Source organism: Rhinatrema bivittatum, chromosome 5, assembly GCF_901001135.1.
Source record: "Rhinatrema bivittatum chromosome 5, aRhiBiv1.1, whole genome shotgun sequence".
Lineage (NCBI taxonomy): Eukaryota > Metazoa > Chordata > Amphibia > Gymnophiona > Rhinatrematidae > Rhinatrema > Rhinatrema bivittatum.
In genome coordinates, this window is record NC_042619.1 from 30,463,499 (window position 1) to 30,490,920 (window position 27,422).

The window sequence follows — 27,422 nt, forward strand, 5'->3', positions numbered from 1 at the left end:
GTGGTGTCGCCGCACACCAAAACTAAACTAAGAGACCGGAAATGCAGAAAGACAGCAGAAAAGAACCATGGATTCGGGGAGGGCAGGCCTGGATTAAAGCACAAGCAGGATTCCCCTGCTGCCGCCCTACAGGCTTTCAATCTCATCCCACCGCACCGCACGAGCCTCTGCTCCTATCCAATTTGATTTCCTGCAGCAACCTTAAGAGCCCTGGCTCCCGGGCTGGCGCTGCTGTTATCCCAAGGAGGCATTCGGGGGGTCTGAGTAATCCCATGGCCTTGGTCCTGGAAGGCCTTGCCTCTTACTCGGAAGCCTGGAGGAGGAAAGGCTCCTTCAGTGTCCGTCAGGGAGGGGCTGTGGGCCTACTCGGTCCTTGCATGCTTCCTTGTGATAACATCGGTGCTGGCACCGGAGCTGGAGCTCTGAGACTGGCTGGGAAAGAATTGGAGGACCGGTCAGAGGAAAGGGGTAGTGGGGGATTAAAATTGCGGGTTGCGGGAGTCAGAGATCTATAGGAGCAGGTCCTCAGACAACCAGAGGTCTGGGGGTGAGGGGCTGCACAGCCTCCAGCATTGATGGTGCATAGGGGGCAGCAGATGGAACAATCCATCACTGAGGGCGGGGGTTGACAATGAAGGGGGGAACGGCAAGGACAATGGTGCTCACTGCACCACCTGCTTCTTGACTCACCGGCCTCTATTCCAGAGTCTTTTGTAGGCGTTGGTATAATGGCTGGGGCAATGAATCTTTTAAGTATTTCTATTACCAAAATGTGGCTGAACTTCCATGCATCCACTCCAGCGTCTTATTTAAACAAACTGCTGCTGAAATAAATGTAACAGCCTTGCTGACAAAACCAATCCAAGAGCTGCCTCAACAACAGTTGCTCTGATTGGCCACCGTCTCTGTTCACTGCAGCACCAGTGGAAGATAATTCAGGAACTAAAGAGAGTTCCTGAAATAAGCAAAAGAGCACCTCATGCCCTGTGGTGATGAAGTTTTACAGGTCATGCATCATTTGGTGGGCAGCAGTCATATAAAGTCTATGTCAAAGTCACAGAATGGCAGGAGCATGCTGAAAGCAGTGCCCCCTGATCAGTTACGGTCACATTATTTCCTGTCCCCTACTGTAGCTAACTCGCTCTCGGCCAGTAGCACGTTCTAGTTTACCTTGTCAACAATGAGGATTCAGATTTCAGTTTTGCTTACCCAGTATGGTCCATTCCAATACATCACAGCGGTATTAACTGCCCTTTGATTGAGTATCTCCCCCTTTCAACAGCCAAGAATGTGTTTCACTATGTGCATTCAACAGCCTTATATATATCAGTAAATCAAACCACTAGCCCTTTGCAGTCCATTAAACATAAAGGGAGACACCACCATTACCATCATCAGAGTGCATGGAATGCAAAACACGAACATCCCCACCACAACCAGAGTCCATGAAATGCAAAAACAGGAGAGCCCCACCAGCACCATTACCACCACCGATCCAAAAATTATAGTTGCCACCTTACCCAGGTCAATGCTGAGATTAGTCCAGTGGATTTGAAGCTATGCCTTTCCTAGACAAATTGGAATTACAAGTCCATAGATGCAAAGGGGCAAACCCAGGAATGGATCGGCCTGTCAGGGTTAACCTGGTTCAGGTGACAAACCTATCCATGAAGTGGAGAACAGGTGACTCCATCAGCACAGTCTATGACATGCAGAACAGGATTCTACCTCTAACAGCATTCACTACTGTCATCACATCCATGAAACACAAAACAGATGACCACCATCTACCCACACTCCATCTATAAACACGTTTCAGGAGATCATCATGTCCACCAACACAGTTTGTGAATGAAGAAGAGACTACCAGCACTCTCACAGCCCCCTGAAATACAGACGATCACTCTATCAGCACCATCATTGTGGTCCATGAAACACAGGAGGCAAAACTCCCATCACTACCACGACTGTCCAGTAGACCAGTCGCTCCCCCCAACTATCATGGTCCATTAAACACAGAAGGGGAGACCCACCCACTCCCACCAGAATTATCATCAAAATTCACAAAACATGGAACAGGAGACCCTCAACAGCATGACGCCTATCCATGAAACGCAACTCATGCTGGCGTATTCGCAAATCATTTTAATATTTGTGATGGCTTCTTGTTGTGGTGGGTGGATGAATCAGATGAAAGGAAGCTACACTTCAACCTGTAATTTGTCATCAGCTGTTACAGAGCAGCTCACAATGGAGAAGTATGTTATAATCTGCAGTAACTCGATTAACCACCATGACTGCTCTAGCATATCTAGGTAAATAATCACATCACTACTGTAAGTTAGATCATTTTAGTAGCAGATAAATCTTTTGAGACTCGAAAATGGCTTTTTTTAACCTATGACTTATTTCAGAAGGATAACTTTTCTGGATATCTTTACGTGCTTGTTCGTCTCATTCTGGAGGGGTGTGGGTGACATCAGACTATCAGCAATTCTCCATCATGTTCATGAGAAGGTTGTACTCGAGCAGTAACAGAAGAGAAATATCAGTTAATTGCATCACTAAAATGGTTGAAAAAGCATTTCAGAAGCTCCATTTTCAGTACTATTTCTTCTGAAACATTCTGAGCAGTTGGGGTTTTTTTTTTGTTTTTTTTTGCGCCTCTGAATTCTTGGTCTTGCCGCTGTGAGAAAGCACAGAGGTAAAAATTGGCAGGGTTGATACTCTGATGTCACAGGCCACCTCCTCAAAACACATGAACACAGAAGAAAGGTAAATATAAATCCATCTTAATGTTTCGTCTCTGGTTCTGAGGTGGCCTACGTTAGGCCAGCTTGCACTGATTTACAGAAAGTCGTACGTTGACATCTACATTCTTAAAGGTACCACCAAGCCTGCCTAGCGCGGCCCTGCTGGGATGTTTTGTAAGGAAGAAAAAAATCTGAGCAATAGCACAAACTTAAGAATCCTTGAGGCTGATTTACTAGCTTTTTCCTAGGGGCACAGGATAGGAACTGGGTAAATCAGACCCTTTAGGCAATACATGGTGGAGAAAGTGAGGCCTCTTCATGCCCTCTTTCCCAATAGTTGATAGTTTAAGATCCTGGCCCAGCCTCCAGCAGCTAAAGTAACAGCACCAATGTAGACACCTCATCTCCATCATGGCCGATCCATGTCTGGCAAAGTCCTCTTCTGGAACAAAAAAATGGTGAAATAATCAAAGAACAGTCAGAGCGCAGATGCAGCAGGAGTAGGAGCCTGACGTTAAAGCTGGCACCACCGAGCGCAGTTCCAAATCTTCCAAAGCCCGGATGGGTCCTGTGGCGGTCTCGTCGGGTCCGTCCCAGACACTCACTGCTTCCCACCCTTGGCGGGCTCGGTGAACTGGCGCCCGTCAGTCCACTCCTGCATGGTGTTCTGTAAGGCTTGTGTCTTCTCCTTGTCTACCTGCACGTAGTCTACCTTCTCATCCGAGGCCACAGAAGACGTGGAGGGCTGGGCAGAGAGAGGAAGAGAACACAACGCTGCAGTGAGAAATTACAGCCCATTTAAGACAGAATTCTAAAGGGAAAAAAAAAAGAATTTCATTACCAAAATAATTTACTAAAGATGTAAAGTCACAGGGCACCGAGCCTTAACTCTTTTCGCTTTTCTCCTAAATCTGGCAGGATTTCTATTGAATTCTAACGGTTGCCTTACACGACTGTGCGTCGATCAGCACCATCCCCCTGAGCAGCACTGGAACTACGGAGGCTGACAGTCGGAGGCATTTATCCGGACAAGTTATTCAGCTCTGCCCAGATGTGAGAGGCAGAAGGTTAATGTTATCAGGGAACGTGTTTCTGGATAACTTTAAAGGAAAAAAAAAACAAAACCCTCTTGCGAGGATCGTGCAGCCGGATCCCTGAACCCCCCCCCCCCCCAAGCCACTCCCCCAAAGTGATAATTAAAGGTGTGAGCCTATAGACCCTAGAAACCTTCTGCTACTTTCTCCTCAAAATATTGTAAGGATTTTGTACCCTCCTCTCTCCTCTCTCCCCTCTCCCCTCCCAGCCCCGCTCCCCATGCAGTCTTTCCCCTCCCAAACCTTGAATGCCAGCCGGGAGCACTGACCTGGTGTCCAACTCCCAGCGCTTTCAGTGCTGCTCCAACGGTAACACCGGGTATGTCAGCCACCGGTGTGACCGTCAGGGTATTGCTTTCACCGCAGAGCCGGCAGCTCACGCAGCCCAACCCTGCTGTCAGAGCAATGCTGGACGCGCCAGGAAGCAGGCGCACGATCCAAGTCCCCGGCTGGCATTTAAATGTTTGGGGGTGGAGGTGTGTTATGAATGGGAGGGCTCCTGGTGCCAAATTCGTCTTCACAGGAGGAGAAAGAATCTGCCGGGCTACCCCCCCTGCCAAACCAATAAAAGAGTTGCAGGCTCCACAGATAAGGTGACCGGACAGCTGCATGTCATAGGGTTAGGGGGCACCATGCTGCTGGGATAGCGCCATTCGGGTGACACCTTGAACCCAAGGTCCTGTCTACTCTGCGCGCACTGAGGAAGTTCATCCCTAAATACGACAGGGCTTAGGCTTTAGACCCCCACAGAGGAAGGGCTCCAGTTCCTGCTCCCATGGTTTTTTTTTTCCCTATTAAGCGCCAGACAGCATTAAAAGCCCCACTAATACTACAAAAACGCTCGAGTAACAGTGAGTAGCACCAGGACGGCTGCTTTCTCTCTAGATTGAAGCAGCTGTGGAAGGGAAAGCTCAGCCGACGTTATAGGAGACGAAGGGGCCAAAACCTATTCCATAATTTTGTGGTGAATGGCGTTGTGTGTGTGCATGTGTACGGGTGACTGGAGGGTCCCGAGTCACAAGGGGAAGGGAGGTTCTGGCGTTATCCTCTTGTGCTACGGAACGGAGCCATGAAATGAGACGACTTTGATTTTTAACAGGGGTGCCTAAGTTGCTCGTTCTCCATGGAGCCCACGCACAGCCTTTAACAAGAATTCATCCTAAGAGCGCTGGACTTCTACACATTCCCCCCAGTTTATATGCCTATGGGAAAATCAATACTTTTGTTTTGTTTTGTTTTTTTTTAATTTATAATCTGCTCTTCAGGTACTTTCAAAGTGGCTTACATTTCAGGTACCGGAAGTACTTCTCGTCGCGTATTTTCCAAAGAGATTCCCGGCCTAGAAAAAATTTCAAAGTGCCCGAAATGGATTTCCAAGGATCACACGTAGTGCTTGGCCCTGAAATTGTTTTTCACCCAGGCATCCGAGGAGAGTGGAAAACAGGCCACACACTAAAACCTACATGAAGCCAATGCAGTGTGTGAGAGCAGCTGAAGGGTTTCTCTGTCTGATTAAAGCCAGAAGAGAGCTCCAGAAAATCTTTTCCCTTATTCAAGGCCACAAAAAGAAATGGCCCCTCCCAAAGTTACATTTAACCTCTGTTTCCAGGCACCGAAAAAGCTCATATGCCCTTAAATAACGGGAAGAGGGCTTGTGGCTGGGACATGTCAACCCTGAGACCAGACACAGAGGAATCAGAAGATACAGTGGAACCCTAGCCCAGGTTACGACCCTGTAACAAGCTGCCAATGCAATTTTAATATCCATGCTTGCTTGCCCTCAGCATGGAGTTAATACCCTGCTTGGATGGCTATTCTTGATTTCTGGAATGGTGGGGTTTTTGTTTTGGCCTGGAAGCTGTCTTGGATTCGAGCGTAACCGGCCTCTACTGGGCTACAGCACCAGAAGCCTTAATTTGGCTTCTGGTGCTGTAGCCCAGTAGAGGCCGGTTTTGTTTCCCCATCCCTCCTCCCCATTTTTAATCCTCTCTCTCTCTCCAGTCTAGCCATGGCAGAACTGGCCCTTGGCCAGGGTCCATACATAGACCTTGGCTCCCTATGGAACCTGACAGGCAAGCACCCCAAGTCTGGCCACTCAATCGCCCTATTTATTCACTTACAGTCTTTTGACATTCTGCCTTTTACCAAAACTGCAATCAATTCAGCTCAGCAATTACGGTAAATTTACAGAGAGCAAGTTCACAGTAGGCTAAACGGCTTCGAGACTTTGGTCCAGTTTGGGAGAGTTAGATGGGGGGCAACAGGGTCTCTTCAGGGAAGATCTGGCTGAAAATCCTTGCCTTAGCTTCCCCCTCCCCCCCCCCCCGAAGATAAGGTGGCAAGGTTGAATGTTTAATGACTCCCTCCTCGCCCCTCGAGGGCTGTGAACGCTGCTGACTCTGCACACGGGGAGTCAAACCCTGGTCTCCCCGGGTGACCGCGTGCAGCACTGTCCAGGAGCCATAGGCCTGGCCCTTTCTATTGGCGCTTTAGAGAAAGAAATATTTCTCACAGCTCACCTGGGGGGGGGGGGGGGGGGGGGGCGGGAAGCACATTTCTACGGCTCCGTGTACCAAACTGTTCAGAAGGAGACCCAACAATCTGTTTGAACAAGCCTGAGGAAGGAAATGCTTCTGGTTTCTTGGGTGTTTATGGCCTACAGGCGCTGAATTGCTTTCTTCATCCCCAGCTTCTGCTGATGGACTGTTAACGTGCCGACTGGTAGCCTGGGCTCCTCCGACCCTCGCTTGAAAAAAATGTAATTCAAATAAAATAAAACCAGTAGATACCTTTCTGTGAGGACCAGGACTGCTGGGCTGGAAGTCTAGGGCCAGGTAGTCCACGCTGCCGCTGCTCTTCTTGGGAGCTGGACTGTTGGTGCCGCTTGTGCCCGGCGAAGCAGACACTGGATTTTGCTAGCGGATGGGGAAAAAAAAAAAAAAAAAAATACAACGCTTCACGTAACATCACAAAAAACGAACGACGGAACAGGAGGACAAATCCAGCTCTCAGAACCATGCGCGGCCATAAAAATGCCCCCACTTATCCGAACGATCTCAGGGTCTCCCTCAGAAAACATTTTCACTAACAGTCTTTCCCTAACTGAAAACCCCAGGTTTTTTGTTTTTTTTTTTTTCGGTCTAATGCACTGAGCAGAGGCGATCAGCCGTGCTTCCTTCGCCCGTCTCCTCTGCTGCCACGGCAGCATCAGGTGGGTCTAGGCTGCCCCGCCTTCCCCCAGCAGCACCGGCGCAGGATTACCGCCGCAGTTCTGCAGCCCGGGCCGTGCCGCCTCTGGCTCCCGAACCCAACGTCGAGAGTGATACGGAAGAAAGATGCGGCCAGGGCTGCCAGCCCACCTGGAAATGTACGGGCGCTGTGAGGACGTTTGAAGGCCTCATGGACAGGTCCACGTTACTGCAGTTTTTACAGGCAGCCTGTCAATTTGTGGGCGACTGGCAATCCTGGAGGATCTTCTCCACAGACTCCCCCATTACTGACCCTCATAGGCATGGGGAAAATGAATGGGGCGTCTGTGTGCATGCCGGAGATGCCACAGTGCGGACCTTCGGGGTTAGGCATTCCTTCAGTGCCCTCCACTTTGGCATGCCACCTGGCCAAGAACTGATAGCCTCCTCCTATAGCATATACTATAGGAAACTATCATGGGAGGGAAATGGAAACATTTCCTGAACAAGGGACACTCCATTGTAGATTTCTAGATGTTAGATTACCAGCAATCCAGCGAAAGGTTTCATTATTTGAAATTATTTATTTCCATAGGCTGAGCTGGAAAAAATCCCCTATCCCTTCCACAGACACACACACACACACACACACACACACACATACATATTTGTAAGTGCAGAACAGAGGCACCAGCCCTGTTACATTATATTGTGCATGCAAGAATTGGACTCTAGCCCAGGGCTCCCTGCACCTGTCCCTGCGGATATCCTCTTGCCAGGATATCCACAATGAATATACTTGAAATAAATTTGTATGCATTGGAGACCAGGAACATGTAAACGTATTGCATGCACATTTATTCTGAATATCCAGACTAGCTGTGGGGTCCCCGGGACAAGTACAGGAAGCTCTGCCCTAGACTTTGAGTTCATCGTCTACCACCCATCTCCCATGCAATCTTCACCAGATGGAAGCCATGTTCCCCCCCAAAGTGACTGCTCCGTGTGACTTACCATGGCTACGTAATTCTCCTCACTGTCCCCGGAGCTGGTGCTGGTGATACTCTGCGTAGACACTGGCCGACAGTACTGTGAATTGCTGGAGGTCAGCGTGTGCCTGAAATCAGAGGTGACGGAGTCTTAAATCTGTTGCCAGATGCTGCGGTATCCGTAGGACAGGAAACCAAAGGAATGCAGAGCTTTTGTTTTTGCCAAGTTAAAAGGAAGATAATCTCATTATCCAATTGTAAGGACTAATTAGAGATGTGTGCCCAGAATTTGTCTAGTTTTTCTTGTTAGTGTATCGATTAAGCAGATGCAATCCCGTGGTTACAATGAACCAGGAGTTGAGCTGCTTTACCACTGACTCTGGGGGTCTCAGCGTTTCCAGGGTAAATGCAAAATAAAAATACCACCAGGGATATTGGGGGATGGGGGGGAGGGGTGAGAACTTTCAAGAATTAACCAGTTGAACCTCTGTTTTTGAAAATGCCCCATCCCCGCTGAGTGGGCAAATTTAGTTTCCAAAAATTCATCAGGAACCTAAATTTAGTTGCTCAAAAAATGAAGCGCTCCAGAGATGTTCCTCACAATGTAGGCAGTCAACTTTCACTTTCAGTACCAACCGGTTAAGTTCAGCCGACCAAATCTCAGGCCTGCATCTGGCCAGTCAGATTTCAAAGTGACTCGATTTAGCTGCAAGCTGAGTTTGATCTTGGGCGCTTCCGGCCCGGCTGCAAATCAACACGCAGGTCATTCTTCTCCACTACCCCCCACATCCCATCCACAAGTCGCAGTACAGATCTGGCACCGAAAGTGGAAGCCAGATGTTCCACCTCAGGGGTGGCAGTTTGCCCCATTTTGGAAGCATTAAACTAGAAAGACTCAGGTGTTTTCATGAAATAAAATCTGCCGTTTCATGAGACCATAAATATTGATCCCTTTGGAGCCGAGTAAAAAAAAAAAATCGACTGATGGTTACTATTTTTCCGGTTTTTTTTAGGGGGCGAGGTGATCTTTCTTTATTGTCCTCATTTGTTGTCCATACTTGCTCTGTGCATATGTATACATACACGTAAGCATTTATATATATATATATATATATATCTATATATATATATGGCGTTCTAGCAAGTTCCAGTAATCCCTAAGGCCAAAGGAACGTTCTGTCCGTGAGAAGCCGGCAACAGAAGGAAACACTGCTTCGAGGCCAGCGACGGATGCTCTTCAGTGAAACAACCGATTCTGAGCTTCCTCTACAAGGGGCGACAATAAGAGAAAATCCACTCCATATCCTCTTTGAAGGAACTCAGTTGAGTACGGCCTGCCAGCGTGACCCGGCTGCCCAGCCCTCAGCCTTGGGCTCTCATTCTGCAGCTTTCTGATTTAACCCCTTGAGCCCTTAAATGTTAAATCCTGTCCTCCCTTCCTGGGTCAGACTGAATTAGAAAAAGAGTCACTTGTCAGGAGTCGAGCAGATGACTCTCTTTTGATAATACGCAAGCTTATTATTTAACAAATCTGACTTATTATGTTTGAATAAGAACATAAGAACATGCCTATACTGGGTCAGACCAAGGGTCCATCAAGCCCAGCATCCTGTTTCCAACAGTGGCCAATCCAGGCCATAAGAATCTGGCAAGTACCCAAAAACTAAGTCTATCCCATGTTACCATTGCTAATGGCAGTGGCTATTCTCTAAGTCAACTTAATTAATAGCGCTGTACATCCATTTATCAATCCCCAAAAAAAGAATATTTCTGACACAAGCAGGGGCCCTGTGGCAGTGCGGATTAGTCGTTGGGGCCCAGACTCCCACCCTCCAAGTTCATATCGTTCCCTGTAATTACTTCCTGTGACTCCCGAGCAATTCAAACGGGGCCCAGGTCAGAGCTTTAGGGAGTCCATGCCCCTTTCATTGAAAAAAAAAAAAAAAAAAAGGGCCTAAAACAGGCCGAAGCTTTCCCAGAATGCAAAGCCCCTCTAGAGACGTTCCCCAACAGGCCCAAATCAAGCCCTCAAAGGCACCCAAAGTCCTTCTGGAGAGACGAGCCCGTTTGGAAGGCCATTACTTTCTGCCTTCAGTTTGCAAGCAGCCTTGTGGCCTCTTTGTGTTTCTGCTCCCTGCACGCTGGCTTACTCTGGGTCTCCCAGTCTAGTGAAAGAGAAGGGGGGCAGGGACATACTAACCACACACTAGCAGGCCGATACAGTAAAGTCCACGGGAGAGCGGGCGAACGCCCGCTCTCCCGGCGCGCGCACCGGCCACTCGCCGGTGCGCACGATGCAGTATTTAAATTAGGTCCGGCGGTAGATCCGAGCAAAAGGAGGCGCTAGGGACAGTAGCATGTCCCTAGCGCCTCCTTTCTGACAGGAGCGGCGGCTGTCAGCGGGTTTGACAGCCGACGCTCAATTTTGCCGGTGTCAGTTCTTGGACCCGCTAACAACCACGGGCTCGGAAACCGGACGCCGGCAAAATTGAGCATCCGGTTTTCGGCCCGACAGCCGCAGGCCGAATTCAAATTATTATTATTTTTTTTTTACCTTTTTTTACTCTTCGGGACCTCCGACTTAATATCGCCATGATATTAAGTCGGAGGTCCCGAAAAGCAGTTTCTACTGCTTTTCTGTGCACTTTCCCGGTGCCGGAAGAAATTAGCGCCGACCCAAAGGTCGGCGCTAATTTCTGAAAGTAAAATGTGCGGCTTGGCTGCACATTTTACTTTCTGTATCCCGCGCGCATACCTAATAGGGCCTTCAACATGCATTTGCATGTTGAGGGCCCTATTAGGTACCGCGGGTTGGATGCGCGTTTTCCTCCCCTTACTGAATAAGGGGTAAGGGAAAACGCGCGTCCAAGACTAGGCTAACAGTGCGCTCTGTCGGAGCGCACTGTACTGTATAGGCCTGACAGTGCAGAGAGAGAGGTCAGAAAGCAGCTACTGCCCTCCTCCGTCCCCTCCCCAGGCACAATTGCCCATAGAAACATGCTTTGAATGTAATCTGTTTCCTGTGTGGTTTTTTTTGTTACTGAATATCAACCTCCTTTTCTTTCTGGGAATCCACTCAGACTTGTGGGCTTAGAGGGAGAGATATTGGGAAAGTTTCCTTTCTAGGTTTGGAACTCTATAAATTTGGTTAATGTATTTGCTGTTTTATCACCTTTCAAACTGGTGTTGGGATAGAATATGATATAAAATGTAATACAACGGAAAAAAAAAGAAACTGACAAGTGAGAAATCCCCCTCACAACCAAACAGGCTGATAAGGTACAGTGCGCTCCGGCAGAGCGCACTGTTAACCCGCGTTTGGACGCGCTAGCTTTACCCCTTATTCAGTAAGGGGAAATAGCGCGTTGAAAACGCGCGTCCAACCCCCCCCCCCCCCCCCCGAAACTAATAGGGCCATCAACATGCAAATGCATGTTGATGGCCCTATTAGGTATTCCTACGCGATACAGTAAGTAAAATGTGCAGCCAAGCCGCACATTTTACTTTAAGAAATTAGCGCCTACCCAAAGGCTGGCGTTAATTTCTGCTGATGCCGGGGAAGTGCACAGAAAAGCAGTAAAAACTGCTTTTCTGTGCACCCTCCGACTTAACATCATGGCGATATTAAGTCGGAGGCCCCAAAAGTAAAAAAAAAAGTAAAAATTAAAAAAATAAATAAATAAAAATCGGCCCGCGGGTCGGAAGGCGGACGCTCAATTTTGCCGGCGTCCGTTTTCTGAACCCGTGGCTGTCAGCGGGTTTGAGAACCAACGCCGGCAAAATTGAGCGTCGGTTGTCAAACCCGCTGACAGCCGCCGCTCCTGTCAAAAAGGAGGCGCTAGGGCGCGCTAGTGTCCCTAGCGCCTCCTTTTACCGCGGGCCCTCATTTGCATAGGCCATCCTCCTGAATCGCCAGCTCTCCCGCGCATTTTTCTGAACCGGCCTGAAAATGAGGAAGCTGAGACCCTCCCAAATAAAGCCAAAGGAAGGCCCTCCCTCTACCCTCCTTATAGGCCTTAACGATCATTGTTTCAGGCTTGGGAAACTCCTGTTAAATTATCACACAAAGGGCCAGGCTCAAGATTTGGTCAACAAAAGTGCAAACAGCCTGCACCTGAAGGGGTTTATGCATCTTTGGCCCAAAAGTTTAACTACCAAGCAACTTCAGGAAAAAAAAACCCCCAAAACATTCACACACATTGAAAACTGTACAGGTAAAACCTTCTGCAAAAAATCTGGCAGGAATTCTGCTTGGTTCTTAATTTGAGCTCTTTGAGACAAAGTTCCTGCCGCCATTTTGCAGAAAAAGTTTTACTCGCTCATTTTTTTCTGTGGATATTTTTCCTTTGCTCAAGAAGTCGCAGGAAACTTAATTTTTGGGCAAAAGATGTACCAATTCACAACTGTGCAAATGCCCGTGAAAGTGTTTTTTCTGTCATAAAATCCAACTTGGCTTGACCCTTGGCATCTACTCTAAATCTGCCATGGACTAAAATTGTGATCCTTCTTATCCAATCCATTCAAATGAAGAAACCTGCAACGCTTGGTGGGAACATCGGGATGTGAGGGGCTTGTCCTGCAAACCTCAGGAGCTGTACAAATCTCACGACTGTACTTACGCTGGTCTGGACCAGGATCTAGTGACTGGTGATTTGAAGGGAAGTTCATCAATCATTGTGGTGCTCCTCAGGTCTAAAGGCGTTGGCTTGGCTGTAGTAGAAACACAGATTTTTAACAGTGAATGTCCCTTCATGGACCATTTTACTTGTGCATATCCCATGATGTCCCAGATTCTTTACAGGCGCTAACACCTCGATTTGGACCAACACAAAACTGAAGCAGAGACAGGTCCTTCTTCAAATGTGATACATCAGAAAGACGGAACCTGTATGTGGTCGGGAAAACTCACATACGACATCATTGAGTAAGTCTTATGCTTGTCCAATAACGGGTACTGCAGCCTGGAAAGAATACAGATTTTTCTTCAAGACCAGTATTGGCCCCTAAAACTCTGTACCGCCATGTTGCCCAAAATTCAAGCTAGCCATGTTTGCTTATCATCAACTTTTCCTTCCGCTTCAGACCACCTGCTCAGGAGCATTCCCAGGCTGAATCCAGGTTGCTGATTGACTGAGGGCTGAAAGGGGTAGGCAACGGCTGCACTATAGCAATAGTTATCTTTCCTATCCCTGGGGCTACAGTACGTGCCACACATCTGTGACATGTCCTGCAATGCACGAGACAGGAGACCCAAAATAAAGCTTTACAATGAGCTAAACAACGCCACCGTGTGCAATCTAGCACTTCCTGTGCCAGCCTTACTGCCAATGGGAACAAGAGATGCTGGAGATGGGTGTTTCAAATATCACGAGGGAAATTACATTTAAGGTTTTTGCCTCTACAAATGAGAAACAGGAGCAGCCCTACTAAGTGAAATGTTGACGGTGTAGGACTGGTGTTCAAAAACGAAGAACATCCGACAGCTCCAACCACCTCATCTCAAGGTCTTAGCCGCAAAGATCAATTCAGCGTAAAAGGTTTCCTGCGTAGCTCATGGAAGGCAACTGGCCCTCACACCTTTGTTGCATTGATCCTAAAAGAAAGAACTAGAAGACTTGTGTATTTGTTGACAAATGTATATTTTTGTATGCCAGGGGACCTTGGCATATAAAGGTAACTTGGTTATGTCTTACTCTCCAACCTGAAATTCAAAACAGCATCATATTTAGTAAAAATAACAATAGCTGATACCATGTAGTCTCTTCTATGAGAACAGAATAACCTCATATAGCAATGGCGGGCTTTACTCCAATAGCCCTAATTGCCACTCATATGGTTGTGCAGTCACAGAAAAGCATTCGGATCGTCACTAAATTTATAATCATCGGTTACTCTGTGGCAATTTTTTTGAGATTTTTACGTTTTCAAACTTTCATTATTTTAAATCTGGTTAGATTACCAGTCTAAAGGCAGTGCGATTGCACTTATCGTAGCAGAGAATATGCAGCCGGAATATCAAGCTGGCCCTGGCCCGACACAGCTCGTGTTTCTGTCAGCTTCATCAGGGGCCGAAAGTTGCCAAATGATTCCAAAGTCTGCCCAGCGATCACATCTGCTACTAATTTGCCAGGTTAAAGCTGCAACCAAGTAGCAGATGTGATCGCTGGGCAGACTTTGGAATCATTTGGCAACTTTCGGCCCCTGATGAAGCTGACAGAAACACGAGCTGTGTCGGGCCAGGGCCAGCTTGATATTCCGGCTGCATATTCTCTGCTACGATAAGTGCAATCGCACTGCCTTTAGACTGGTAATCTAACCAGATTTAAAATAATGAAAGTTTGAAAACGTAAAAATCTCAAAAAAATTACCACAGAATAACCGATGATTATAAATTTAGTGACGGTCCGAATGCTTTTCTGTGACTGCACAACCATATGAGTGGCAATTAGGGCTATTGGAGTAAAGCCCGCCATTGCTATATGAGGTTATTCTGTTCTCATAGAAGAGACTACGTGGTATCAGCTATTGTTATTTTTACTAAATATGATGCCGTTTTGAATTTCAGTTATTAGTTTACATCATATATATATATATACAGTTTTTTGTATTACTCTCCAACCTGGCAAACGTCCTGGCACGGGCATTCTTGCAAGCGATTACCCAGTGTTTTGATGATGGGCGTGGTCTACATATCCAGGGGTGAGTATTGGGGATGGGAGAAGGTGGCAGTAGATCCACACTGCTAAGGTCTATTTCTGCAGGTGATTATGGGGGGGATATTTCGTTATTTGCTTAGGGCAGCTTTGGCCATTAAAGTAATAATACATTTAAGTAATTGATAATAATAATTACAATAACAGAGCCCATTCAAATGTGTGATGAAAAGCTCTGTCACTACTTTTCTGCAGTGTAGTTAGGGGGTGTGCATGGGAAAAACTTTCATTTTGTTTACTTTACGTTTTTTTTTTTTTTGTTTTTGCATTTTTAATGCACATTACAACGGTTTAGCATGCAATAAAATGACCGAGTGAGCTAAACCGCAGACACAAAACAAAATGTTGTTTTCTGTGTCATTCTGGATGGGAAATAAATGACACAGAATAAAAAAATGTTATTTTGATTTCCCAAAACGACAGCAAATCCGCACTGTAAAGGCGAGTTTTCAATACACCTCTGGTAGTTCTGTGCTGTGTTGCCCTCTCCCATGCATTGAGGCTGATGCAGTATAATGCTTTCAGCCTAGCACACGGCTTGACGTGCAAGAATAACTCCTGATGCAATAATGGGGTTAGCGCATCCAAAATGCACATCTAAACTAATAGTGTTCATCACATGTAAATGAGACTATTCATTTAATTTTTATATTCTGCTTTTCTAGCATTTCAAGTCCAGACATTACAGGTATTTCCCTGTGCCCAGAGGGTTTACAATTTAAGGGCTAGATTCATCAAACTATCGCATGTGAAAGGAAGAGGGGCGTGTTTTATGGTAATAGCCTATTTATCGCAGTGTGCACTATCTTAGTGCTTCGCATAGGTATTCCCGCAGAGTGCGATACCTTTTTCACACTTTGCGGTAATACCACAATTATTGCAGTTCCTACCTGCAACCACTGGGGGAGGGAGGGAGAGAGAGAGAGCGAGCCTCTGGGGGTGGCACCATAGTAAGCAGCTACTTATGCTACTATAGGAGGCCCACCTAGAAACTCGAGGTGAGGTTTAGGTAGTAGTGTAGGGGTTAGGGGCCACTTTGATATGCAGAGTGCGACGTAGGAACAGAACAGTGCTCTCTTGTGAAGATTTGATGTCCTTCAGAGTGGGGAAACTCACCCAAAGATGAGCTTTGTACAATGTTCTCTCAACCTAGCTTGATGTTACCCAGGTAACAGTCCATCAAGCTAGGCAACAGAAGGTAGAGTGACTTGCAACAGTGGGACTTGTGAGAAAGCTTTTCCCCAGGCCTCTGCATGGTAGTTTTGAAGTGGATAAAGCAATCCTCTTTGTATTCTGTACTACCAATCATGCTTTCTAAAATGTCCAAGCAATCCTGGGCAGTAGGATCAGGCTTGGAAAGGGTCAGAGATATTACTGCATCAAGGGCAGGGGCACGCATACTCTCCATCCCCCTCTTCTTTTTCTCCAACTCAGTGCATTGCCATTCTTGTAGCATCTGAAGGGCCAAGACCATCCAGTGGTCAAATTCCTCATCTCCTGGTGGGATGGGCTCAAGGCCTGAGAATACTCTGGACATCTTGTATGGGCTGGTATCATAGTGGGGCTGCAGGTACTTCTCTAACACCTACCCCCATGGTACCAATCAGTGTGTCAGGGGAATAGGCTGGCTGTCCCACCCAGGGCAGAATCCCTGCTACCTCCTGCAGAGTTTTACCTTCACTTCATAAAGGCTGGGATAGAACATCCACCCTCCCACATTACTCCCCATAGTGACCAAGGGAACAGACATCTCTTCTCCCAGCAAAACTGTAAGGGATGGTTTGTTAGGATCTAAATCCATAGAGCGAGTACAGAAACCTTTCACCTTCCCCTGTGCATCATCATAAAATCTCCCCCTAACCTTTACCTGCCCCGACACCTGGAGATCTCCTAGGGCCTGCTCAAAGGCAGCTGACGCCATGTCCTCGGGGACACCATTCCCCAATATAGCCCGTGACAAGTTAACCCCTTCACCAATACATCCTTAACATCCATTTTTCCCCAATCTGCCAGTCCTGTTCACAGGACGAAAAATCAAAATGAATCAAATTGCTCCCAGCAGTATGCCTCCAAAAATTACTAGCTACTTCCTCAGATGCAAAAAATCACCTTGTGCCTGATGTGCACGTTTTGGCCCGCAAAAATTTAACTTAAGACTTGAGGCACCCTAAGCGTCAACAAAACAGCCAAAATTACTTCTTTTCTGTTGTTCCTCTGAAGGGGGGGGGGGGTCATAGTCATCATCCAAACGTGAGCTTCACCTCTAGCTTTTTTTTGTAAAAGCTTGTATAGCGTCAACTTGTATACATCTGGGTCACATCCAAGTGTCTTGTCTACCCAGTGTGGCACAAGCCCACTTTCTCCCCTTGTGCCCTCCCACCAGGTTTACCAACTGTCAGTACATGTACGGACAGTCAGTAAAAACGAACAATATATGCCATGTCTAAAAATGTAATGCTCTCCCAGAAATAAGAGCCAAGAAAACGTTTCTTTATGTAAAAACGTCATCACATAGAATATTACAGACTGTTTCTAGGCCACACCCAGAGTCATTTTGACACTCTGGTTTTTGCAATATTTGCATTTTTTTGATGCATAGTTTTTAGATTTAAGTTCCTTTCATGTCTGGTGCTTATCGGAATGCATACCATTCCTTTTTCTTGTTTGTAAAACTGTAATGTCAGGAAAAAAGCCATGAGTGACAGAGCCTGCATCCAATGGCACGGGCCCAGGCTCTATGAAGCTGTAGTGCTCGGGACAATGTCTCAATGCATGTAGGGGGAATCCACACACAGAGAGGGGAGGGTGACATTATAACATTGTGGGTATGCAGCAGCTACGCACGCAGGTCACACCAGTTCTGAAAGTGAACTTGTGCACAGCAGCTCACTTTGAAAATGATGTGAAAGTTACACCTGATCTTTGTGCATGTGAACTTCCACATGCACTTTAAAAAATAAATCAAAAGTGTGCACGGAAATCCAAACTCCACCCCAACTCAGGCTCCCTTTTTTGTGTACGTAAAAATATGCGCATAATCGGGTTAAAAGCATGCTTTTAGGCACAAAAAACCTTGGGCAATTGTACAACAAGCTGTTTCCACACATAAAGCTACGTTTTGTGCCCGTAAATGTCTTTTAAAATTTACCTCAGGTAGTCCACCTGTCACCAAATGGCAATGGTAAAACACGCGACCAGAAAGGGCTGCGTTTTTAAAGCAACCTGCGTAAAATCCAGTTATATGTACATAAGTGACGTTTTAAAATCAGTTAGGGGCCCGGCCACGCAAAACTGTCCACACAATCCATTTTTTGCGTGTATTCATACATGTGCTGAGGAGATGCATTTGGTGGTGGGGTGGAGTTGGGATTCGCATGGTGCTTTCTGATTTTCAGACGTATGCACGGGAACGTTCGCTGCTTGGAGCGAGTGCAACTTTGCGCGAGGTAAGTTTATGTGCAGGCTCGGCCAGTTACCCGAGGATTTCCACTGCGCATTTATGCTTTGAAAATGCTCGGTACAGAAACGTGCAGACTTCACCGCTGTGCGGAGCTGTTATGAACTGCCCTCCCTATAGTTAGGGTGTCAGTAAGTATCTGGCACAAACATTTTCCTGAGCTGGCAGCCCTGTCCTCCCCACACCTTCTATGAAAGGCCACAAACAAGCACGGGGGTGAAAAGCTTCCTTTTAGTGCAGAAGGCTCTGTCCCATTTACCAGGGTAGATTATTAATCCATTGCTCTTTTGTCTCGGAGACTGAGAGTGCTCACACCACCCTCACATTCCCAGCCTCAACTAAAAAGAATGAGCGACCCTAGGCCGTTCTCGATCCCGGGACTCTGCATGCTTTTTTTTATTAGTATAACTCAGCGGCTTCGGACTTGAGACACAAGTTGCACCCCTTGGCGCCCTGCAATCCCCGCCGAGCCCGAGACATATGTTGATTGTCCAACTACGATGCGCGTTTCTCAACCCAACTTTCTTTAGGAGGCGTTCTCCTTCCCTAGTCCGAAGTACGGCCGTTCTTCACCCTCCCTTTTTTGAAAAGCTTTCAAATGCTGCAGTGAATGAAGTAAGCAGGCATAAAAAAAAAAAAGTCACATTAAATTCTGTGTCCCCAGCTGAGCTTTTGAGTTTGAAACCACATCCTCCACATTCTGCCTGGGCTGGAAAACCAGCCGGCGAGAATTCCCAAATTACCACAAACCACTGGCTGGAAACTAACTGTGTCTTTCACAGGCGGGCGCGGGTACGCACGGGCCCTGCCAAATCTCACGTCCATTTCTGAAACGGGCTTTGGGTATAAAATGATTTGTCTTACTTTTCCTGTCTGGCTTGAGGTTGCGGTTGACCGGAGGCGGCTGGATTTCGCTCACCCGCGTGGGCCTGTGACAGAGCGAGGCTGTGCTTCCCTTACGGGCCGGGAGAGTAGCCGAGGAGAATCCCAAGAAGTCAAAGTGATGTGGCCCAGGGCTCATGGGAATGTAGAGGTTTTGGGTGTTGTCGTATATTTTCTCCGCATTAAACGGGGATGACGAGCCGGGGTTCATCGGAACGTAGTTATCCTCGGAGTCGCCACTATCCAACCGTGCTAGTGAAGGCGTGGTTTGCTGTGCGGAAAGAGAAGAGTCAACATGACGATGGGGGGGGGGGAGGGGGTCATTTAAATTCTGGTCATGCTTACAAGTAGGAAATGTTACTACTACTTCACACACTAGACTTGTTATATCAGAAAAGAAGGAACTATGCACTTAATCATATAATCAAGTTAAGGATATGCTAGGTCCCATTCACTACACAAGGAGATACATTTGAATGGTTTTTTTTTTTAGACAGCGAGGGTTGTTTAAGCTGTGTCCGTGCACCACTCACTGCTTGGATCCTCAAAAAAAAAAAATCATTACTCCCTAGGAGCTCAACACTTTGCTTAAACAAGACACCCAAAATTCTCTAGGTGACAGCAACATGGGCAGAATATGAAATTATTCCTCAATACAGGGACGGGCAAACTTTTTCATGCACGCCTTTATCTGTGGCTCTCGTCTCCCTCTCAGCCTAGTTGTTCCCTCAAGAAAGGGCAAATAATGACAGAACAACTTATACGTCCAGGCTACATAATAAAAAAAAACAAACACTAAGGAGGTAATTTTCAATCAAGTTACACGTGTAAAACTAGCAGATATCGTAGCAATTTTCAAAAGCCCTTTTACACGTGTAAAACCTTTTGACAATTCAGCCCGATGGAGTTGAATTTTCAAAAGGAGCTACGTGCATAAAAGTAGCAACTTTCAAAAGCCCACATGCGCGAAAAACTCAGTTTTATGTGTGTAAATCCTTTTGAAAATGACCTCTCCTGGCTTTGCAATGCTTGTTATACTCAGAAGAATTGTAGCAGCTATTTTTGGTTTTTTTTTATTATGCGGCCTGACAGCAAACCAGAAAAATACTGAGCCCAACAGATCCCCCTCCCATTCCTTCCCCCAGCATTTTCTCCTGCCAGACCCCAGAACTCTCCCCCTCCCTGATCCCAGCACTCCCTCCTCTCTAACCCTAGTATCTCCCTCCCTTCCCTGACCCCGGCAAGACCCGGGCTTCCCTCCCCTCCCTGAACACAGCACCCCCCTTCCTATTTCCGAAGCTTCCTCCATGAGCTTGGAAGGCAGCTTCTCCCTTCTTCTGCCCCGCGGCTGCTACCTCTCTTTCCTCCCATGTGGCCAGGCTCCCCGTCTCCTCCCAGACGACAGTGGCCTCTTTCTCCATGCAGTTACCTCACCCTTCTTCCATCTCGCAGAGTTCAGACTAGATGGACCAGCTTGGTCTTTTTCTGCCGTCATTACTATGTTAGCTCCATGGCTGTCCCTGTTCATGGCATTGCGGGCCTTTGATGATATCATGGGCAGAGACTGCCAAGGAGCTATAGGACAGCGGGCTGGAAATATTCTTAGTCAATTAAATAATTTTTAATGATGAGTGGGCCAGATCAAAGAGTCCCATAGGTCTGCTTTGGCCCACCTCTCTGTTAAGGTCCGCTCTTTTTAACTACTGGATGTGCTGTTTAGGATCACTTGACTACTACTGTACAGTGTTCCTGCTATTGAATATTTTAAGCTCTGGAGCCTAATTCCTCCTATTATGACCACATACAAATAAGGAAAGGAACAGGACTGCTGGACATGCCATTGTCTGCAAGGTAACAAATCCTTCCTGACCCTTTTGACTAGGATCAAAAGGCCCTACTACAGATGTTGAAACGTCCTCATTCGTTCAGAAATTAATTCTGGGACATCCAGTAGCTCTTGGAACCCAAAGACAGGAATCAAGTCAACTCCACATTTAATGATCCGAAGGCTGCTGAATCACACACCACATTTTGGTAAACGGAGAGGAAGATAAAAATTATAGTAATGTATTTATAAAGCACTTCACGGTGATAATACACTTTTTTTTGTACTGCTCAATTAATACTTATTTTATGTACTTTTCAGCGCAAGGATGAGTGTGCCATGCTGAGACTTGAACCGGTCAGCATCACAGATTTACACAGATGTAAGAGACGGGCACCATACACAGTGGGGCAATTCAACTGACCAGAAGAAAGATTTCTGACCTGAGATGTGCTTTGCTTAATGACCAGCAGAAGCTAACATAGTCCAAGCAGCCTTGGTTCTATTTATCTCCATCGGTAGCTAGACTTAAGGAGGTCGATATTCAAAGCGCTATTTAGCTGGATAAGCGGGACTTATGCAGCTAAGCAGCGGTCTCTGAATATGCGCCCACTGCTTAGCCTTATAAGTCCTTTAGATGGCTAATAAGATAGCCGCATAAGTTTTGGGTGGACTGCAGGTGGATCGGGATGGAGCAAGTTAGCTGTACAACTTATGTGGCAGGGTGACAGACCCTATGTGCCAAAGCACCAGACACAGCTGACAAGCAGGACAGCCTCAACAATTTCAAGGGATGAAAGGCAATCCCTGAATGGGATCGCTAGCCCAAACCCCGGAGCAGGGAGATAAGTTAAACTCACCCACACTGCACCCTGTCTACAGGATAGTTCAGGTGAGCAGGAAGACACTTTGGGCAACCTAGTGAAGTGAGACAAGCTAAAGACAGTATTAGCCATGGCTTGGTGAAAATATAGGGAAAAAGTGGTGTATCTTTCCATGCAGGTATACACCAAGATATACCACGAATGCCTTAGCTTTTCCCCCCTCCCCCCAAACTTCCAACTGGAAGTCGGAAGGAAGAAAGAATAAAGGGAGGCAGACTGCTGGATTGCCAGGGTAAGCACAAGTTGCAAGGTTGTATAACTCAACCCCAAGCGAATAACTCTCTGCCGATTCCAGTAAGGAGTTACCCACCAAGAAAGAGCCCTCAGCCTTTTTGGAACAGCTGAAGCTGAGAGCGAATTCTTCAGGGAAGAAATCCAGAAACACTCCACCAAGAGACAGGAAGCCAAGGTGCTGCAAATGCAAACCCCTGTCAAACAGGATTCCTTCACCGACCTGGAAACTCTAAGGATACCAGGGAAGGGCAAGGGAACCTGGCTTAGATATTGATATCTCAGCCACGATAGCACGTACTTCTCCTAAGGAAGAACATGGTCCAGTAAATGGAAAAGTCGTTGCATGAGCCAGGACTCCCCTGTCCGCAGTCATCGTTATCACTAAAGTGGAGAAGTATAGCCTGCAAGCCACTGCAACCAAAGAGCAGCATCTTTGTTGTGGGCTCCCTCGTCCCCCAACTCCATCAGCCATGGATATGGCGATAGGATGAAAGGCAGACTCACCAATTAGATGGATTAGAGGTAGGGTCCCACAGGTGAGCATGACTGGTCCTTATCAAAAAAAACACCCATTGAGCTCAGCAGGTATCAAAGGTGACTCCTGGACAGGAGAAACCTCTAATCTTCACTGGGGAACTACTCTAGAAAGGCTCCCTCACCAAAATAGACCTGCTGTGCCTGAGGATGTCCTAAGGAGAGCGCTAACACTCGACCGGTTCTCAGATCCCACAAGGAACAGAGAGCAACTGCCAGTCAGAAACAATGACATGCCTTCTCCGGGAAATGGAGAACGAGGGACACCCCTTGAAGGGATGGACAACCAGGTGTCCAGAGGGGAACCCATAAGAGTTGCCCTGTAACCCAGTCAAATCCTCCCTTCCTGAAGGGACAGGAAAGCAACAGGTATTGGGGCCTCCCAATCCCGAAAAACCTTTCAAATCTCCAGTTGAGAGTTGAGACACAATCACTGAGGTTCAGAAATGACCAATCTGCCACTGGCAGCCACGCTCAGATGGGGAAGGCCACCACGGTAATCAATGAAGGGGCCCCAGTAAAAATGGTCAGATGACCGCTGTTGCTATCCCCCGGCCCTGGCCTACCAGGAGATGCACAGATTCAAAGAATCAATGCTCTGGTTCAGTGATAAACCTGCCACGGACAGAGCCCCAGGTGCTTCCCCATAAAGGAGATTTGTGACACAGAAGGGGTCGAAACAGATATTCCTCTTCTGAGGAAGGAGAAGACTCCTGACACTACACTTCTAGTGTCTACTCCCCTTAGGGTTCGACCAGGAATGCAATCTTAGGTCAGTCTTGTGGCAGCAGCACATGACCTGTTGTGCTCGCCACAAGGGAAACACACACACACACACACACAACTATACATGAAAGGGCAACTGGAGAATAGAGCCCTCTGCTGTAAAAGCATGCGGACCAGTACTCATACAGTGGCATCCCATCCTATGGATGGTGGCACACCTATGACTCCAATCGCCGTGTTGTGGGTAGAATCCCACGGCAGAGAAAGGGCCGAGCACCACTTGCTAGAGTTGGTGGCTGCACGCTGCCAAAAGGCAAATCACCAAGTGTGTGAGATGCTTTCCTCACCAGTGCTCCCCAGCACTTTGTGATGGAGAACTGATGAGGAGGCCGAGACCTTGACACGATGATGGCAGATCCTGGCATGGCTGAGAACTACACAGGGAGAATGCCATCTGCCATCACCCGAGGTGCTTGGTGTAGATGCCTTGCTGTAGCCAACCACTCAAGCTGTGCTCCAGTGTCACAGTAACTCCCAGTGGAGTGCATAGGAACAGTGTGACAACGGCGTTCCCAGTACCACTGGGGCTCTGGGTGGATGGCATTCTATGGCTACGTCCCCTCTAGTACCTGATAATGCTCTAAGACACTGGCCCTTGAAACTGCGTTGGGAATGGCTCACCGCTGTTTCCCTCATGGAACGATAGCACCAAGTCCATGGCGACTGATGGTTCCCATGGTGCTCTGTGATCCTGTCCTGTGACATCCGACTGTGTCCACTGGTGCCCAGTGATGATGGCACCCGCAGGGCCCATAATGCTTTCGTGCTCACCAATAATGTATCACATCAAAGGCAACAAATGATGCTGCACCCAGGGCTTCAACGGCGCTTGACTGAATCTTGATAAGTTCGACGCTATCCCCAGCACCACAGGCGCCCATGGACCTCTATATCTTATTGACCAAAGTGCCAAAAGGCATCGATGGACCGGTGGTACCAAGGATACCAGGGGCGCCTGCAGGCAGAGGATCTGCAGCCCCGACACGCCTCATCAGTGCCCTGAGGAACCAATGACTGCCAGCACCATCGACTGTTCCCCTCGGCTCACCTAGCTGTCCGAGGAGGTCAATGCTGCGAGTTTGATGGTGTCCCTCACCAGAGGCTATGGATGACGATAGCCTCGCTAGCGTCCATTAACACTGATGGTGCACGAATCCAGGCGGGGCCTCCGATGCCCCCTGATCCCAGAAGTTCAGGGTCCCTGAAATCATCAACATCCATGGTGCCCGACAGCCATAGGCTAGTGATAGGACAGCATAATGCCCCTCAGTGTCCCGCTGGGACACCGCCAAGGAGTCTCAAGGGCATCAGACCACTGTGCCTGGATGCCTCTGTGTAACAGTCTCTTGCCCAGTGCTTTATCTGTCCAAGGTCGAAATCCCTATCGCTCAAAGGCTTCAGTGGTACTCGAGGGCTCTCAAGCGCCTCAGTGGTCGATAGCCTCGGGGACGAACAAGGCACTCAAAAGCGATCCCAGTGCGTTGTTAGTGGTACTCGATATTGTGGAGAGCAGCCACGAAAGGCAGCGGTGACCAACATGCCCATTGGCCTCCATGGTGGCCCCGCATCTCAATGGCATCGGGGCAGCTCTGCACCGTGATGGCATCGAGGCCACGCACGGTGATAGCCCCAAGGGCAGCCATGGCATCAAGACCATGCACCTTGACGGCTTCGACGGCTACCGTGGCACTGAGGCCACATAACTTGATGGCATAGAGGGTGGCCACTCATGCACATTGATAGGATCAAGGGCATCGACGGAATCGAGATTGAGGGCAGCTGTGATGGTATCAAGGGGGACCATGACGTTTGATTACAGACCTGGTCCCTGATACTAGAGATCGATGCCACTACTACGCCACAACGAAGTTCAAGGTGTTCAATGACACTGGTGCATCGAGACTCCATGTCCATAGATGCCTACGGCACAGAAGGCCCTTATGACATCAAGGGTGGTCATGCACCTTGATGGCATTGAGGGCGCACCGGCACCTCAACAGTGTCAATGGCGCACAATGGCAGTCCTGGTCCCTGATGCAGTCCTGGTGATGGTCAGATCAATGGTGTGCTGGGCACCGATAAGCTGGGCAACCGTTACAGGGCATGGCACCAAAGTTGCGGCAGCAAGCTGCTTGCCCAGGATCCTGCTCACCCTCTCTCACAAGGAGACTGCACTGCCATCACCGGTAAGCAGGAGGGGAGGCTACATCAGCCAGGCTCCTGCCTGTGGAGACTAGTTCCTTTGAATGTGGGGAGGATGAGCTCCACCCCCCACAGGAACGGTGTGGTTCTCAATCTCTGCACTGTCTGAACCTCCATCAATGTCGATCAATCAGTGAAACGACATGGAACTCCTGCCCGGATAGAAAAGCGAGCCCCCAGGCTCAGCAGCCTACATGGATCACCCATGGACTGCATTCAGTCAGTCCTGCCAGCACCTGACAAAGGTACAAAAACAGACAGAGCAAGGAGAGGACACAGATACTAAACTGCTGGAGCAGTATATATGTTTTTTAATAAGGGGATAGAAATAGACTCTGTCAGACTGCACAGCGACTAAGGCCTGCCGTGCGGTTGGCAGACAGAGGAAAGAAGAAGAAAAAGAAATAAAACTACCGTAAGGTAAAGGAAAGAAAACAGCTGCAGCTCTAGAAAAAAAAAATCACTTACAAAAAGTGTGAGGAGAGAGCAAAGCTGAATACCATGAGAAACATGGCTCCTGCAACCACAAAGCGCCACGGGGAAAAAAAAAAGGGACTGAGGGACTCTGCCTAGGGGGCAGGGTGGTGATTACAGCTGCACGTGCTCAGTAGGGCATGTTTGAAAGTTCTAGATTCTTTGAGGTCAAAGTTCCGTGCCGGGCTCCATCGGATGATGTCACCCGTATGTGAGGACTGCTATCCTGCTTGTCCTTGGAGTAATCCTGAAAACCCGACTGGCTGGGGGGGTCTTCCAGGACAGGTTTGGGAACCTCTGATTTAAGGTATCAAAAGGTAAAGTAATATCTAGTAGAATCAGCAGATATTCTGTACCAGAATCAAACCCCTTTCTAATTGCTTTAATACTAGAGGAGCAGCTGAACGTTATTGCGATATTTGGTCCGAAACCTGTACTGATGGTTATCCAAGATATCATTTTCATCCAAAGATTCTTGGAGCTGCCTCTTGCATGAGAGTCGAGCACCTTGCCACAAATGCACTTAATGAAATAGGGTGACAGTTAGACGGCTCCACATGATTGAGATTCGTTTTTCTAATCATCGCTCTAATTGATGTTTGCTTTAATAATGATCACGGCACACTTCCTTTAGCCAGGAAGGAAATAACCAGTGAAACGAGAGGACTACTAATTTCATCCCGGATGACCTTCAGTAAGACAGAGTCACAAGGAGATTCAATAATGCCAGTAATTTCTTTGATGTCAGATTAAACTCACTCCATGTGATCACATTAGCTTACTGCATTAGAATTTAACTGTTTTTTTTTTTGTTAGTGCGTTCAGTAAAGAAAAGATGTGTAGTAGTCACGTCTTATTGCATCAGGCTCAAAGGGCCCGAAATTCAGTGCCAATTGTCTTGCTAAGTTTGGATTTATCCGGACAAATAACAAGGTTTAAAACTCCCCACTTGCTGGCCGCCTCCGAGTTATCAGACTAAATATTTAGGTGGATAAAGCTTAGTAAGATAACTTGGAGGTGTTCTGGAGCTGTTTCGGGGTGGAGTTAAGTTAGCTGGATAAGTTATCCGGCTAACTCCAACACCAAGATATCTGGTCATGCTGTAGAACAGTTCTAAAGTTATCCGGCTGCCTTTAAGACAGTCGGGTTCAGTGGTACCGCCATGCAACTGAAGATCCCGACAAAGTTAGCCGATAGTTGACTTTGCCAGCTGGACAGCAGCTGAAAGGGCAGCCCAAAGTGAACAAGCTTTGGTTTCACCGAAGTGAAATTATGTAGTAGCTATCGCTTTGACTCACCAGGTAGGAGCCGAGCCCGTTGTTCACAGATTCCACCAGCAGACCGCTGCCCTCGCCACCGTGCTGAGGGTAATCGTAGTTTTCGCAGGAAGAGTCTGTAAAACAGTCA

The 27,422-nt window shown here is 47.6% G+C and overlaps 1 protein-coding gene across 2 annotated transcripts in view; it reads right to left on the reverse strand.

Annotated features, from left to right (window-relative positions):
- Positions 1-2,577: 2,577 nt before the first annotated feature.
- The window catches only part of GAB2 (GRB2 associated binding protein 2), a 290,861-nt gene continuing 266,016 nt past the window's right edge, over positions 2,578-27,422 (reverse strand). For both annotated transcript variants that reach the window (XM_029602205.1, XM_029602206.1), the window contains exons 5-10: positions 27,314-27,408; positions 19,059-19,347; positions 12,644-12,734; positions 8,050-8,152; positions 6,637-6,762; positions 2,578-3,498 (exon numbers count right to left, since the gene is read on the reverse strand). In XM_029602205.1, coding sequence (XP_029458065.1) covers positions 3,355-3,498; positions 6,637-6,762; positions 8,050-8,152; positions 12,644-12,734; positions 19,059-19,347; positions 27,314-27,408 — 848 coding nt within the window. In that variant the 3' untranslated portion in view covers positions 2,578-3,354. The remainder of the gene's footprint in view (positions 3,499-6,636; positions 6,763-8,049; positions 8,153-12,643; positions 12,735-19,058; positions 19,348-27,313; positions 27,409-27,422) is intronic.